Raw genomic sequence first — 15,355 nt, forward strand, 5'->3', positions numbered from 1 at the left:
CAGAATAGACTATTAGTAAAACTATACCCGTACATACAAGCTGAATATCATCCTTGCCTAAAACAACAAATATCTATAAATAATGTATTAATGAAAAAAAATTGGTTAATTTTTTACATAAATCCTAAAAAATAATCAAAAACATTTTAAAAAGCTGCTTCCCAATAGAATCAAAAGGTTAGGGTGATACTCTGTAATGCATTTTACTGACCTCTAGGGACTTGCTTTCATATTCTTTCATAGCAGTAATACACTGGTGCTTGGTACTGATGTTAGTGCTAACTCCAGCTTTAACCATAGTATCTGTACCAGTTGGAGGCTGCAAAGGAAGATAAAGGCAAATCTGAAAGTCTAAAGAAAACGTTTAAGTTCAAGCTTTATAACCCTACTCTCCCAGACACAATTCTTCAACGACTGAACTCTATAACCAGTCCCCTAGGTTCTTTACTTAACGGGACAGTTTTAAGAGTGCTTGATTAAATACACTGCATTCTTGATCTCTCCCTGTATCAAGGTTATCTGCATAAGTCAATCTCAGAAACAGTTATCAAAAACCCAGGGATTAATCCCAAAACGAAGCCATTCAATTATCTACTAAAATACACTTAATAATATATGCATAAGGGAAGCTTTATCCAATTTACCTAATATATACATTTAAACCTCTATTTCTGAGTTCTAATTCCTACTCTGCTCTGAAGTGTCTGCTTTGTGACTATTGTTGCATTTATGAAATATGGAAGCCTGGTTTTCCCCCCATAAGCTTATGAGGCAAAAGGCACTAGGTAACTAAAGATTCCTACTTAGGGTCTTCCCTGGTGGCACAGTGGTTGAGAGTCCACCTGCCGATGCAGGGGACACAGGTTCGTGCCCTGGTCCGGGAAGATCCCACATGCCGCGGAGCAGCTGGGCCCGTGAGCCATGGCTGCTGAGCCTGCGCATCCGGAGCCTGTGCTCCGCAACGGGAGAGGCCACAACAGTGAGAAGCCCGCATATCGCAAAAAAAAAAAAAAAAAAAGATTCCTACTTGTATTGTTAGTTTTCTCAATTACTGTACTTTCTAAGAGACAACACACAGTATTTTTCTCTATCATTTACATTTAACTTTATTTTAAATTCAGGATTCTAAATTCAGTATTATGAATTCAACACCCTGCCTAAGAAATTCTTCATTTTCTGGAAGAATTTTAACAAGTTTTGCCAATCCCTATATTTGCCAGAGATTTCCATTAGACTAACTGCACTGCCAGCCTATCCTAAGTATCTCCAAAACAATCACATCAAGTAGTATCTTACATCAAGTGGTATTCCATGTATTTTCATAAACAGAATCTTTCATTCTAACCCTCTATCAAACTTCTCTCAAAAAAGCTGAAGAAAACACAAAACTCATTTGCTTCATTTTGTCATTTCACCACAAAAGTTTTATTTCTAATTGGCACACAGAAACTGATGAGTTATTCCATACAGCTCCTTATGGAGGCCCTATTTTCAATGATTTTTACAGTTTGCCCCATCATTCCTTCTTTACTTCTGTAAAGAATGGTTGACGATTCAGAGGCCAATTAATGAACACAGTAAATACAAGCTCAACCTGATATTTCCTTTTTTCTGGCTGCACCACAAGGCTTGTGGAATCTCAGTTCCCTAACCAGGGATTGAACCCGGGCCACGACAGTGAAAGCCTGGAATTCTAACCACTAAGCCATCAGGGAACTGTAATCAACTACTACTGTAATCAGCCTTGTGAATACAAATTTAATTGGTTTGAGCATAATTCAAATATAAATTATAATCTAGATTTATGTTTCATGACTCTTCCTGTCTACTATACAACTATTCCCAGATATTGTTCTTAACACATATTTCAGGAAGAGTGAGACTAAGCTATGCATAAATGGAAAGAGAAGAAATGTTATGATTCCCCCTACAAAAAAACATACAGGAGACAAAAATATTACACAAAGATCGAAAGACAATACTTACGTTAAACTTAATAGTAGTCCCAGTAGGAGCAGCTGTAAAACTACTTGGCCCAAAGAGGGAGCCAGATGTGCTACCAAAAGGATTAGAGGTGGTATTTGTAGTTCCAAAAAGTCCCCCGCTGCTGGTACTTGTTCCAAAATCTATAAATTAGAAAGAAAAATGGGATGGTAACAGTAAAGAATTTAAGAATCTGTAAGCTATCTTGGAATTGGCCTGTGGCATTAGAGCAGCATTACTTCCAAATCCTCAGGTTTTCTATCTTTCCAATCTCCCTAGCAAGTACCTTCAAACAGATATTTCATACAGACACACACAGTTCTAGGCTCACAACTTTGACGTGAAACAAAATCTGAATCTTTAGTCAGCTAAGTGTCTGTAAAGTCCTTGGGCATACTTAAACAACAAGTTAGAAGAAATAGTATTGTTTCATTAAATATTTTATCTTATTTCTCTTGGTAAGACCAGATGCTCAATGAACTTGTCTTTCTGACAATGCCTTACCACAACAGACCTGAACAAGAGTCACAGTATATTTTATTTACATATATTATTACAAACACCCACATATAACCAAAACGTTTAAAACAAACAAATGGTCCCATTAGGGTAACCACACATAGGTTAATATAAAATTTCACCCAGAAAAATAATTTAGAAAAATTAGTAGGCATGTTGGTCATTTATAGAAATAAATCTACTTTCCCAAATAGCTGAATTTAAAAAAAAATACATAACAGAGAATTTAACTGTAATCTAAGGAATGTATTCTTCAAAATATAAGACACTACTTCTAAAGAAATTACACATATGGTACCAGAAATAGCAGTAAGCAATACAAAGTTATTTGCCAATATTTAATATTAAGTGACATCCTAATACCAAGTTAAGAGGAATGTGATTTCTCACTGGCAGTCATACTATTTCTTTTCTAAAAACATGTCCTAATATATAAAGTAAATAGGCATATGTCTTTTGAATTAGTATTTTAGATTGCATTTTATATTGTCATGGTTAAATATTTCAACATCCCCTCAAACAACTTTCCCTTTGTAAAATACTGATAGCTGGCTAACTTACTTATTCTACCATACCAGTGCTGGGAATGGCATCAACTCACAGGGCACACCTGTGCAACTAGCAGTGTTTCTGCCTCAAAGAACTGTGTGGTGAAGTATCCCTGGGCCACATTTAGACTTAAAGAGAAAGAAGCCATCAATTAAAAACACCTGCCATGGCTAAGGAATGGAGGAGTAACCATGTCACATCCAGTACTTACCATTCCTGCTTCAGTCTCTTCAAACCAAAAGCGGAACAAAGGCAGGAAGGTGCCCCTGCAGTATACTACAGTTAACTACACATATTTCTCCTTGAAATTCTCCCTTCTTGACACCTATGACAGTACTCTGACCTGGCTTTTCATCTTATTCTCTGGTCATTCTATATCAGGTACCTCTTCCTCTGCATATTCCTTAAATACCAGTGCCCCTCAGACTTCCATTCTTGAAGAGATGTACCCCTTCCCTTCCAGCCTATTAAACTTTTCAATACCATTTTGAGTTTTCCTCTCCCCATGTTTTTGCTATGTGGTGAGAAAAGGAGGTGGGTGAACACAGGGAAAAGGAGAAGAGAGAACACATTCAATAAGCAAATCAAATTGTTAGATGCAGAAATCCAATGATTTACTACTTACTCCCAAAGCCTGTTGGTTTATTTTGTGCAAAGGCATTGTTCTGGGATGAGAAGAGACTGGTCCCTGTGCTTGCAGTTCCAAACAAGCTGTTTGATGTTCCTGTTGATGTGCCAAACCCAAAGCCACTGCTTGTGGAGGTAGCTGGCTGGCTAAATGAATTGGTACCAAATAAGCCTCCTGAAGAGATAGAGAGGGGAAAAAAAGGGTTAAACAGACTGGAGTCACTAAGTGAAGCCCTATACCAGCTATGAATAAACCAACTGTATTCCAAATAAAGCCCCTACCTGGTTTGGTCTGTGAATTTCCAAACAGGCCTCCGGTATTGTTGCTAGAACCAAATGCAGATGTTCCAAATGCCCCTCCACTAGTAGTGCCAAAACCAGTATCTGATAAAGCAAAATCCAGGGTCAGAATAAAATCTAAACCAGGTGGCCCAATGAAAGAGGATTTTAATATTTCTTAACATTCTGCATTTGAACAGGACCACTGGTCTAATCCAAAAACTATTTTTTCAAAATTCCATCAGACTACTTATAACAGAGCTGATATTAAGCCACACTTTATTCATTGTCCTGGGTAAAGTAAGGAAACAAAGTTAAAAAGCTTATAACTTTTCAATAAGTTAAAGATGTTGATAGGTTTAAAAAAAAAAGTGCCAAGCTACTATGAACTACAGACAAAAATAATCAAAATTTGGGTTTCCTGGTGGCACAGTGGTTAAGAATCCACCTGCCAATGCAGGGGACACGGGTTCGAGCCCAGTCCAGGAAGATCCCACATGCCGCCGAGCAACTAAACCCGTGCGCCCCAACTACTGAGCCTGCACTCTAGGGCCCGCGAGTCACAACTACAGAAGCCCATGTGCCTAGAGCCCGTGATCCGCAACAAGAGAAGCCACCGCAATGAGAAGCCTGCGCACCGCAACAAAGAGTAGCCCCTGCTCACCGCAACTAGAGAAAGCCCACGCACAGCAACGAAGACCCAACGCAGCCAAAAAACAAAACAAAAAAAAAAAACAAAAGAAACAAAAAACTGTTAAAATTTTCTCCAGACACCGTACACTCTACAGTCTCTGGGATGAATGGTCCTTAATTAGAGGAGCACATCAGAATGACCTGGGAAGTTTTCAAAATACACATGTTCAACTTCCAATCCCAGAGATTCTAATTCCATAGTTCTATGATGGGATATATATATTTCGGGAACAAACCTCCAAGAGTGACTCTGAGATAAACAACAAGGTCCTACTGTATAGCACAGGGAACTATTAATGTAGTCAATATCTTATAAAATGAACTATAATGGGAAAGAATCTGAAAAAATATGTGTGTATAACTGAATCATGCTGCTATATACCAGAAACTAACACAACATTGTAAATCAAGTATATTTCAATAAAAAAAAAATTTTTTTTTTAAGTGACTCTGGGGGCTTCCCTGGTGGCGCAATGGTTGAGAATCCACCTGCCAATTCAGGAGACACGGGTTCGATCCCCGGTCTGGGAAGATCCCACATGTCGCAGGGCAACTAAGCCCGTGCGCCACAACTACGGAGGCTGCGCTCTAGAGCCCATGAGCCACAACCACTGAGCCTGTGTGCCGCAACTACTGAAGCCCACGTGCCTAGAGCCCGTGCTCCGTAACAAGAGAAGCCACCGCACTGAGAAGCCCATACACGGCAATGAAGAGTAGCCCCTGCTCACCGCTACTGGAGAAAGCCCACATGCAGCTACAAAGACCCACCTCAGCCAAAAATAAATAAATTAATTTAAAAAAAAAAGTGACTCTGGACTTCCCTGGTGGTCCAGTGGTTAAGAATCCACCTGGTGGGCACTCTTGGTTAAAAATCAAGGACCTAGATATATAAAATAGTTTAAGAAAAGGTCAGGGGTCACTTGTAAAAATTTTCTCTAATATTTTTGTTAGGAATGATTGAGGTTTGGTAGTTACGCTTTTTAAAAATCTTCATGAATTAAAGTTCCTGGGATTTCCATTAAAAAACTGTTCAGATGCTCCACTTAAAAAGAGAGGGATAGGGCTTCCTTGGTGGCGCAGTGGCTGAGACTCTGCCTGCCGATGCAGGGGACACGGGTTTGTGCCCCAGTCCGGGAAGATCCCACATGCCGCAGAGCGGCTAGGCCTGTGAGCTATGGCCGCTGAGCCTGCAAGTCCAGAGCCTGTGCTCCACAACGGGAGAGGCCACAACAGTGAGAGGCCCGCGTGTACCGTTAAAAAAAAAAAAAGAGAGAGAGGGATAAAAACAAGATCGGGAAAATGCTGATAGCTGAAACTGGGAAATAAGTACATGAGAGTTTGTTATACCATTCCTTCTGTTTTTGTGTTTAAGTATAAATTTTTAACAAAAAGTTTAAAAGTGAGTAAGGGTTGCTATAGGCAACTAGTGCCATGTGGAATGGAAGGGGAAATGGATCTCAAGAGGACTGGTGGGAATTAGGGACTCTTACATTTTAACCGTTGTTTCTTATTCACAGAGCAAATCTCAGAGCTGTTATTCAGTAACTGCATTTTATTTTATTTTATTTTTTTGGCCACGCAGCATGAGGGATCTTAGTTCCCCGACCAGGGATCCAACCCAGGCCCCTTGCAGTGGAAGCAGGGCATCTTAACCACTGGACTGCCAGGATGTCCCTCAATAATTGCATTTCATTTTTTTAAAGATTTATTTATTTATTTTTGGCTGTGTTGGGTCTTAGTTGCGGCACACGGGATCATTGCTGCAGCTCGTGGGCTCTTCATTGCAGCAAACGCGCTTCTCTCTAGTTGTGGCGTGCAGGTTCCAGAGCATGTGGGTTCTGCAGCTTGTGGCACACAGCCTCTCTAGTTGAGGCGTGCAAGCTCTGGCACGCGGGCTTAGCTGCCCCGCGGCATGTGGGATCTTTGTTCCCTGACCAGGGATCGAACCCGCGTCCCCTGCATTGTAAGGCGGATTCTTTACCACTGGGCCACCAGGGAAGTCCCAATAATTGCATTTTAGACTTCAATATTTAAAAAAGGATTTCCTGGTCTGAAAATTAGTAACAAATTATAAATTTCTGCCAAAAGAGCCAATTAATAACAATACTTTAAATACCTTCTACTGATGATCAGAAAACCATGAAAACTCAGAACTTATTTCTCTTTTTTTTAGAAAATTTTAACAAGATCATATCCTGGTCATTTTTCAAAGTTATTATAAAGACCAAAGCATAAATTAATTCCTATCTAAAACTACTGGAGTGGATTTATTCTTAATAATAGCTGAAGATTTTTCTCCCTCATTTGTTATTTTTTAAAACTTACTCTGCCCAAATGTTGAAGCTGTGCCAAAGCCACCGGTGCCACCCCCAAAGGGTGTTCCAAATGACTTATTAAACATCTTCGAAATCTTCAGAAAGCTGGAAAGAAGAAAAAAATTATCACTTTTTAAAGACCACAGAATGCAATGGAATTTTTTTCAGAAAAAGATATCATTCTACAAATTTAGTTAGGTCTATTCAAACTACAGCATAACGTTCACTCTCATTCAATATCCTAAAACTCTATATGATAAAACAGACTTTGTAAAGTTGAGCTGAAATGAATTAGTACCATAATGTGAAGTTAAACTTCATATCCCACCAACAACCATCCCTTTAAAACAATGTTTTTCGACCTTTTTGAAAAACCTAAGCCCCCCTTTAATAAAGATTTCAGGTCTACTATACCAGATTTTGGTATGTCCCACGTAGTAAGTTATGCAGAATACCCATTAAAAATTACAAGGATATTCTCTTATCCCAACCACCTGAGAAGCTAAAATTTTTGTCAGGCTTTAGTTTCAACAGTTTGCATTGTAAAGTTTCCCCCCCATTTGCTTGTATATAAAATGATGTAATATTGTTCTTCAAACTATACACACACCTCCTCCTCCCATCTCTAAATCCCAGAGATTCTGGTGCCCTGACATTCTTTTTGAGATTACTTCTTAACACTACTCTCTATGGTCCCCTGCTTATCTATCTTCTACTTCTTCTGGGAATATTACAGAAAACCTTTGGTCAAAACCCCCACTGCATATGAATGAGTCCCCTCCAGTATCCAAACTATACACCCAGGCACACTTAATGAATTGGACCAAAGTTCCAACAAGTACAAAAATGAAGTTTGACTTCCCCCACCTAGATCTGAATGAAAACAAGGTAAAGGTATAGTTTACTAAAGAAGTAAACACTTTCCCCCTCTATAAATTTTCCTTAAACTTAGGACATCTGCTACCACTTACCTGCCAGCAGACAAGAAAATAATGAGTAAACTACTTTAAATATGAAAACTCAGAAAATAGTCAATCATGTTTGTTTGGATTTTATAACAGGCATGATGGCTTTTTTATTATTTACACATAACGAAGTAGTTTTTTTCTTCTAGTAAAATCATATGCCTCATTCATATATCAGTAACATGTTGAGGTGTGCCCCACCCACAATATTCCAGTGTCCCATTAGCACTTTGGTATTCTAACATCCAAAACATTTTGTGCAACACTGGAAAAAAGGTGAAATAAGAAATGCTTTTTATAGAAAGCAACATTCTGCCCCCTGTGTTCCCCTAGAAAAAAAATTCCAGCACTTAGTTCTTTATCCTAACATCCAGGAATTTAATAACTCCTTCAATTAAACAAAGCTCACTGAAACCAGTGGTTCAAGAAGGCCACATCAGAATTAGATGGCAAGCTTTTCAAAGTACAAGCCTCTAGGCCCCATTCCAGAAGTCAGAAACCAAAATGTCCAGGATTGGGATGTAGACATTTGCATTTTGAAAGGCTCCTCAAGTGACTCTAACGCATTCCCTTGGAACTGGAGGCTATATTTCAGGTAATCATCATTTCTCTTTCAGTAATGAGATCTGCTTGAAGTTTCCTGCCTTCCCAATTTATCAGGTGTCACAAAGTGACAGACTGGACCTTTACCATATTAACTGGTGACTCTCCCTTCCAGGGGAAATATTCTTGGAAGTACTATTGTTTTGCTTTTCAACAGTTGATTCAGAATTGACAGTTATGCTAGGGGTCAGATGTCTGGACCAACTCATTTTGATTGTACTCTCTCTCACACTGCAGTCTTGGGTCACAGCCCCAACTAAATCCACTTTATCTGCTGACTAAATTTTTTGACCTGTCACCAGTAAGGTAAAAACTGAGTTGTAATATTGTTATCATGCTAAATCTGCCATTTGTTTTCTTATTTGACCCCACAAATAGCAATCTATTCGTGTAAATCTGACATCTTCCATACAGCTGACATGTCAGGATGCAAAAGCCTAGTTAATAGTTTTTCTCTATGAAATCTGTCCTCATATAGAAGATTTTAGTGTTAATTAGGGTTTCAGTGGCACTAGGTTCTACAGACCAAACCCACAACTTCTAGCAATCAAAATTTGATTTTAAACAGTCTTATCCTAACATATCCTAACCTAGTATCACACATACATTCCACAAAGGATTTTAAGTAGTAATAAAATATCCTGAGAAACACCTCACAGTTTACAAGCCCTTATATATTATCTCAACAACCCTAAAAGGATCGTATGGAAACAGGATCAGGTGTTCAGCAAGTTTCCCCAAGGTCAAAGAAGTGATAAGTGGTAGATCCCCAGTTTAACCTCTGACTTCCCATGGACACCTTCAATCCTAGGATGGAAGATACTAAGAAACAAGCAAGAACATGTGCTGTGGGCTTCCCTGGTGGCGCAGTGGTTGAGAGTCCACCTGCCGATGCAGGGGACACGGGTTCGTGCCCCGGTCCGGGAAGATCCCACATGCCGCGGAGCGGCTAGGCCCATAAGCCATGGCCGCTGAGCCAGCACGTCCAGAGCCTGTGCTCTGCAACGAGAGAGGCCACGACAGTGAGAGGCCCACATAACGCAAAAAAAAAAAAAAAAAAAAAAAGAACATGTGCTGTATATTAAGGAAATTCATCTGTTCCAGACCCAAGAACAAGGACAATACAGGGACCAAATCCAATTTAGACTCCTGGAAAAAAAGCTTCTCACTCAAGCTCAGCCTATCTTTTTGGTTCTGGCAAGGATGAGCCTGGTTTAGCCTCAAGCCTGATCACACTGGGATTCTAAGTGTTTTTTTAAAAACTATCACCATGGAAGCCAACCAAGATTTTGGAAACAGCCTCATTATTTTTATCATGATCGTTAGAAATTAAAGAATGGCTAATACATTAAACCCTTTGCTCTTCAAACAAATCAATTTCCTGAATATGCTATGAAATGTCAGTGACTCATGAGAAATGCCCCCCCCCACCGCCCCTACCAAACAACGTACTAATTCATTCTTCAAAACCTAGTTCAAATGACATCTCTTCTATAAGCCTTCTCAAACTCCCTTTAGCAATTAGTCATTCCTTTGGGCTTCCATGGCACATTATGATTTGTTTACACATAACTATCTTGACTCCATAGTGGACCTGTGATAACACCAACTACACAGATCTCCCTTTGGGACTCAAGGATTTGTTGTCCTAGCTGCTGAGAAGTACTACCAAAAGATTGCCCTCAGCTGTCGGCCCTCTTCAGAACAGCTGAGAGCTGCCTCACCCAAGGTCAGATCATCTCCGGAGGATAGACCATATCCAAAAGCCAGGCACCTTTGCTCCACCTTAGGGTAACTCTGAAGGGTGATTCTAGCTTCATACTCTCCATGGATTGGTTGAGGCCTTCATTAAGATCACAATTCAATTTCTTCCTCAGCTCATTTCTGCTTCCTTCTCTCCCACAGATGGTGATCCCAAGCTCACTCTCTAATAAAACTCATGCAGGATTATCTCCAAGTCAGTGGCTGCTTCCCAAGGAAGTCAACCTCTCAACCTCCCCCAACGATCCCCTCAATACGTAATCAACTCCTCTAAGGTAGGAATAGTACCATTTGTTTACTATCCCAAAATGTAACAATGGGTCTGAAACACAGATGTACTCATTTTCCAAATTAATGATAATCATCACGAATGTGCCTTTAAAACACAGTCTAAATGATCAAGTTACTTTTTTTTTTTTTTAATTTATTTATTTGGCTGCACCGGGTCTTAGTTGCAGCATGCGGGATCTAGTTCTTTGACCAGGGATCGAACCGGGGGCCCCCTGCACTGGGAGTATAGAGTCTTAACTGCTGGACCACTAGGGAAGTCCCATGATCAAGTTACTTTAGAAGTACCTTCTAACTTAAAATTATGCTAGATTAATTCTCACAACAAAAGGAAGCCATGAAAGGAAAGATTCTTGGTAGAATTTATCATTTAATTCAGAGGTTGCTAAAGGGAAGAGATCACACAATGGCTGGATACAACCACCAGACACTTCTTTGGCCTGTTATATATACATACATACACACACACACACACACGGTATATTATACACATACATATGTATGTATGTATTTTGAAATGTTTAGGTATATATATATATTGTCAATCTAGCTGATAACATTTAAAATAGGGATATGTCAGAAAAATGATTAAGCAGACTAGGATTATAATCACTTCATGGCAGTAAGAGTCTGGAGCTTAGTAGGAACTGTCTCTTTTGGTCATAGCCATACTCTAATGTGCCACAATACCCACCCATATCATTCATCTCCATCAGCTGCCTGGCCCCAACAGGTTTTGAGTTTGTAACTTCTGATATAATCAGAGAAAGAACCCACACATTAAGAACTCAAAGAGCATGTAATTGCCAAGAAGTAAGAAGTCAAAATTAGGCAGGAAAATGGGCGAGAACTGTGAGGAAAAATTCCTGATGACTTAGAATGCGAACTAGGTCTTAAGGGATTAGAAAGAGAAGAGAGGGAAAGCAAAAGAAAGGTACACAGGTAAGAATGCGTTATTTGCGTACCTCTCCTATCTGGCCTTGTATCTCAACACCAAGCTCAGTTTCCCTCATATGATAAACATATAATAAATGTACTTAAAACAGTTTATTATGTAGTGATGTCATTAACATTAAATTACCCAATTAAAGGAGTGAATCAGAGCATTCTGCTAAGTATGTACCCAGAATATGGTGTATCAAGAGTAAGGCACCACCAGAACATTTGAACAAAGTTACCCTATGAGAATTATTCCAAGTAAAAGATGTTTAATGAAAAAAAGGAAGTTGAAAAAGATACATTTGGCAGATTCTTTCTGTAAAATAGAAAAGGTAATACACTGTTATTTATGGATACAAATATACATAGTAAAAGTAAAAGAGGGAGACTGGTTACTAAAATAGATGAAGGTGGTTGCCTCTGGGGAGAGGAATGGAAATGAGGCATGGGGCAGAGATTCAAAGGACCCAAACTTTTCTGTAATGTTTACTTCCTCTATTAACAATAACAAAAGATCTAGAGGATGCAGATATTTGCACTAACTCTCTATTTCCATTAAAAAATCTATTCAAAAAAGAGAAAGAAGGGCTTCCCTGGTGGCGCAGTGGTTGAGAGTCCACCTGCCGATGCAGGGGACACGGGTTCGTGCCCTGGTCCAGGAAGATCCCACATGCCGCAGAGCGGCTAGGCCCATAAGCCATGGCCGCTGAGCCAGCATGTCCGGAGCCTGTGCTCCGCAACGAGAGAGGCCACGACAGTGAGAGGCCCACATAACGCAAAAAAAAAAAAAAAAAAAAGAGAGAAAGAAGTAATCCTAGAGACTGAAATGTGTGGAACTTCTAAATTCATTCAAGTTTAAAGGAATAGCACATATTCAAGTCTTTATCCTTTCAAATACATTAACCTGGCCCAAACTAAAACCCTCCTAGAGTAAATAATACTAGCTAATACTTAAGTTCCTACTGTGTCCCAAGGGCTGTTCTAAGTGCTTTTTTAAAAAAATTCTATTCACTTATTTATGGCTGCGTTGGGTCTTCGTTGCTGCGCGCGGGCTTTCTTTAGTCTTCGTTGCGGTGCGCAGGCTTCTCATTGCAGTGGCTTCTCTTGTTGCAGAGCACAGGTTCTAGGCACGCGGACTCAGTACTTGCGTCGCAGGCTCTAGAGTGCAGGCTCAGCAGTTGTGCACACGGGCTTAGTTGCTCCGAGGCATGTGGGATCTTCCCGGACCAGGGTTGAACCCCTGCTCCCTGCATTGGCAGGCAGATTCTTTTTTTTTCTGTTTTAAATTAACATCTTTATTGGAGTATAACTGCTTTACAATGGTGTGTTAGTTTCTGCTATATAACAAAGTGAATCAGCTATACATATATCCCCATATTTCCTCCCTCTTGCGTCTCCCTCCCACCCTCCCTATCCCACCCCTCTAGGTGGACACAAAGCACCAAGCTGATCTCCCTGTGCTATGCGGCTGCTTCCCACTAGCTATCTATTTTACATTTGGTAGTGTATATATGTCCATGCTACTCTCTCACTTCGTCCCAGCTTACCCTTCCCCCTCCCAGTGTCCTCAAGTTCATTCTCTATGTCTGCGTCTTTATTCTGGCAGGCGGATTCTTTTTTTTTTTAATTTTTTTTCGGTATGCGGGCCTCTCACTGTTGCGGCCTCTCCCGTTGCAGAGCACAGGCTCCGGACACACAGGCTCAGCGGCCATGGCTCGGGCCCAGCCGCTCCGCGGCATGTGGGATCCTCCCGGACCGGGGCACGAACCCGTGTCCCCTGCATCGGCAGGCGGACTCCCAACCACTGCGCCACCAGGGAAGCCCTAGCAGGCGGATTCTTAATCACTGCGCCACCAGGGAAGTCCTAAGTGCTTTTTAATGAATTCTCTTATAAACCTCCCAAAAATCCAATAAGGTAGTTATTCTTATCCTTATTTTACAAATGGGGAAATTGAGACAGAAATAACTTGCCGAAGATCACAAAGTTATTATTTACTCCAGAAGCTATGCTCCTAGAGTCCTCCTTAAGAAAGAACACTGACAACTAAAGGGAAACGACTTTACATTCATTACAAATAGGGAACCTATAAGACCAAAATTTGGCAGTATTGATCCAGCACTATCAGGAGAAAGAGACACTTCTCTGGCAAACATGGGAGTTCTAGTCACCAGGAAGGTAATCTCTCTCAGGGACTGACAATTCATAAGGTTATCACCGTGGCTTCTATGAACTTTCCTACAAAGATTAACCACTTCCTCTATGGATGGACTGACTTACACTCGTTGCAATTTTTTTTGGTGTAAGACATATTTAGAGGGACGTCCCTGGTGGCGCAGTAGTTAAGAATCCACCTGCCAACGCAGTGGACACGGGTTCGAGCCCTGGTCCGGGAAGATCCCACATGCCACGGAGCAACTAAGCCCATGTACCACAACTACTGAGCCTGCACACCACAACTACTGAAGCCCACACGCCTAGAGCCCGTGCTTTGCAACAAGAGAAGCCACCTCAATGAGAGAAGCCTGTGCACCTTAACGAAGAGTAGCCCCTGCTCGCCGCAACTAGAGAAAGCCCAGGCACAGCACCAAAGACCCAATGCAGCCCAATAAAAGTGTCTTTCAACTATTTCAATTTATTCAATTTCCCCTTAAAATTAAAAAAAGACATATTTAGAAAGAAAAAATAAAAATGAAATAGTGTTATACAGAAAGAGACAATGTCCTTAAATTTACTGTTCTCTATGCTCAATCTTCTAATTAATAATTCAGACTGTGAGATATAAGAAAGAGGTAGCCTTAATGACAGGTTAACAGTAGTCCAGTATTCTCCCACCGTCCCAACTAAAGCTCAATAAACTGATGTCCAATTTTCGTGAGCTTTGTGAACTCTGGGCACAATGACAAAACTGTTTTCTTCCAGAAAAGTGGTGGACAGACCCTGAAACATGGTAACACCCAGTCAACTGCCAACTTTAAGTGCTATCTGAATGACTAAGCAAGCCTGCTGCTCTCTGACAACAGAAAGTCACACAAATGGGAAGTAATTTTTTCTTTCCACTTCACTGAGTTCCTTTGTATCAAACTCAGTAAACAGCAAAAACACTAAATATCTGTTAGACAAATGGACTAGTATAGTACTTTCCAGCTTACAAAGTACTTTTTCATATAGTCTCTCATCTAATCTTCACAAAAGTACTTAAAAAGACAGGAATTATCATCACAGATAAACTGAATAGAAAAATACTAATTTTGCCTTGGATGAGAGAGGAGGGATGGGAGTTGGGGAGAATTCCAGGTAAAAGAGATTGGCCTAATCTTAATCACCTAATAATATAGCCCAGCAAAACTATCCACTTGTTTTACAGTATCCTTCCTATGATTAATCCCCAGATCAAGCCATTCCCCTTGTTAGAACATTCATTCTTCTCTCTAAATACTATGTTCCCTTTTCTTTCTAAAAATTGCTGCTCAAGCCTCACCTGCTTCACATGACTGTCCCAGATTAGACCCTTCAGACTCTTATCAGTATAAAAATACTTCCCCTCCCCCTCCCCCTTTCCAACCCCTATTACATAAACTAATGCCTCCCAGCTGTTTTTAGTTATGCAATATATTTGCTGTTATACCTGCCACTTGAGTATATGAGTTGTTTGCTGCCCTGGTAAAAAGCATCTTGATTTTGCTTCATTTCTCCCATTCGTGTGTAAAATTAACTTGAAATAATCCACAGTGTCTAATACAGCTCCTTCCTCATAGTGCTGAGTAGCATTTTTTCATCCCCTTAACATAACACTCATTTTACAAACTGAAGTAGTGAAGAATACATTAGCTTTA

General features: G+C 40.2%; 1 protein-coding gene across 9 annotated transcripts in view; it reads right to left on the bottom strand.

Annotated features, from left to right (window-relative positions):
- The window catches only part of NUP98 (nucleoporin 98 and 96 precursor), a 104,977-nt gene that overhangs the window by 84,098 nt on the left and 5,524 nt on the right, over positions 1 to 15,355 (bottom strand). For 8 of the 9 annotated variants that reach the window (XM_060018366.1, XM_060018367.1, XM_060018365.1 and 5 more), the window contains exons 2-6: positions 6,976 to 7,070; positions 3,961 to 4,062; positions 3,677 to 3,853; positions 1,987 to 2,126; positions 212 to 319 (exon numbers count right to left, since the gene is read on the bottom strand). In XM_060018366.1, coding sequence (XP_059874349.1) covers positions 212 to 319; positions 1,987 to 2,126; positions 3,677 to 3,853; positions 3,961 to 4,062; positions 6,976 to 7,051 — 603 coding nt within the window. In that variant the 5' untranslated portion in view covers positions 7,052 to 7,070. The remainder of the gene's footprint in view (positions 1 to 211; positions 320 to 1,986; positions 2,127 to 3,676; positions 3,854 to 3,960; positions 4,063 to 6,975; positions 7,071 to 15,355) is intronic. The other variant, XM_060018361.1, reaches the window with a different exon arrangement.

This window comes from Delphinus delphis, chromosome 8 (assembly GCF_949987515.2).
Source record: "Delphinus delphis chromosome 8, mDelDel1.2, whole genome shotgun sequence".
NCBI lineage: Eukaryota > Metazoa > Chordata > Mammalia > Artiodactyla > Delphinidae > Delphinus > Delphinus delphis.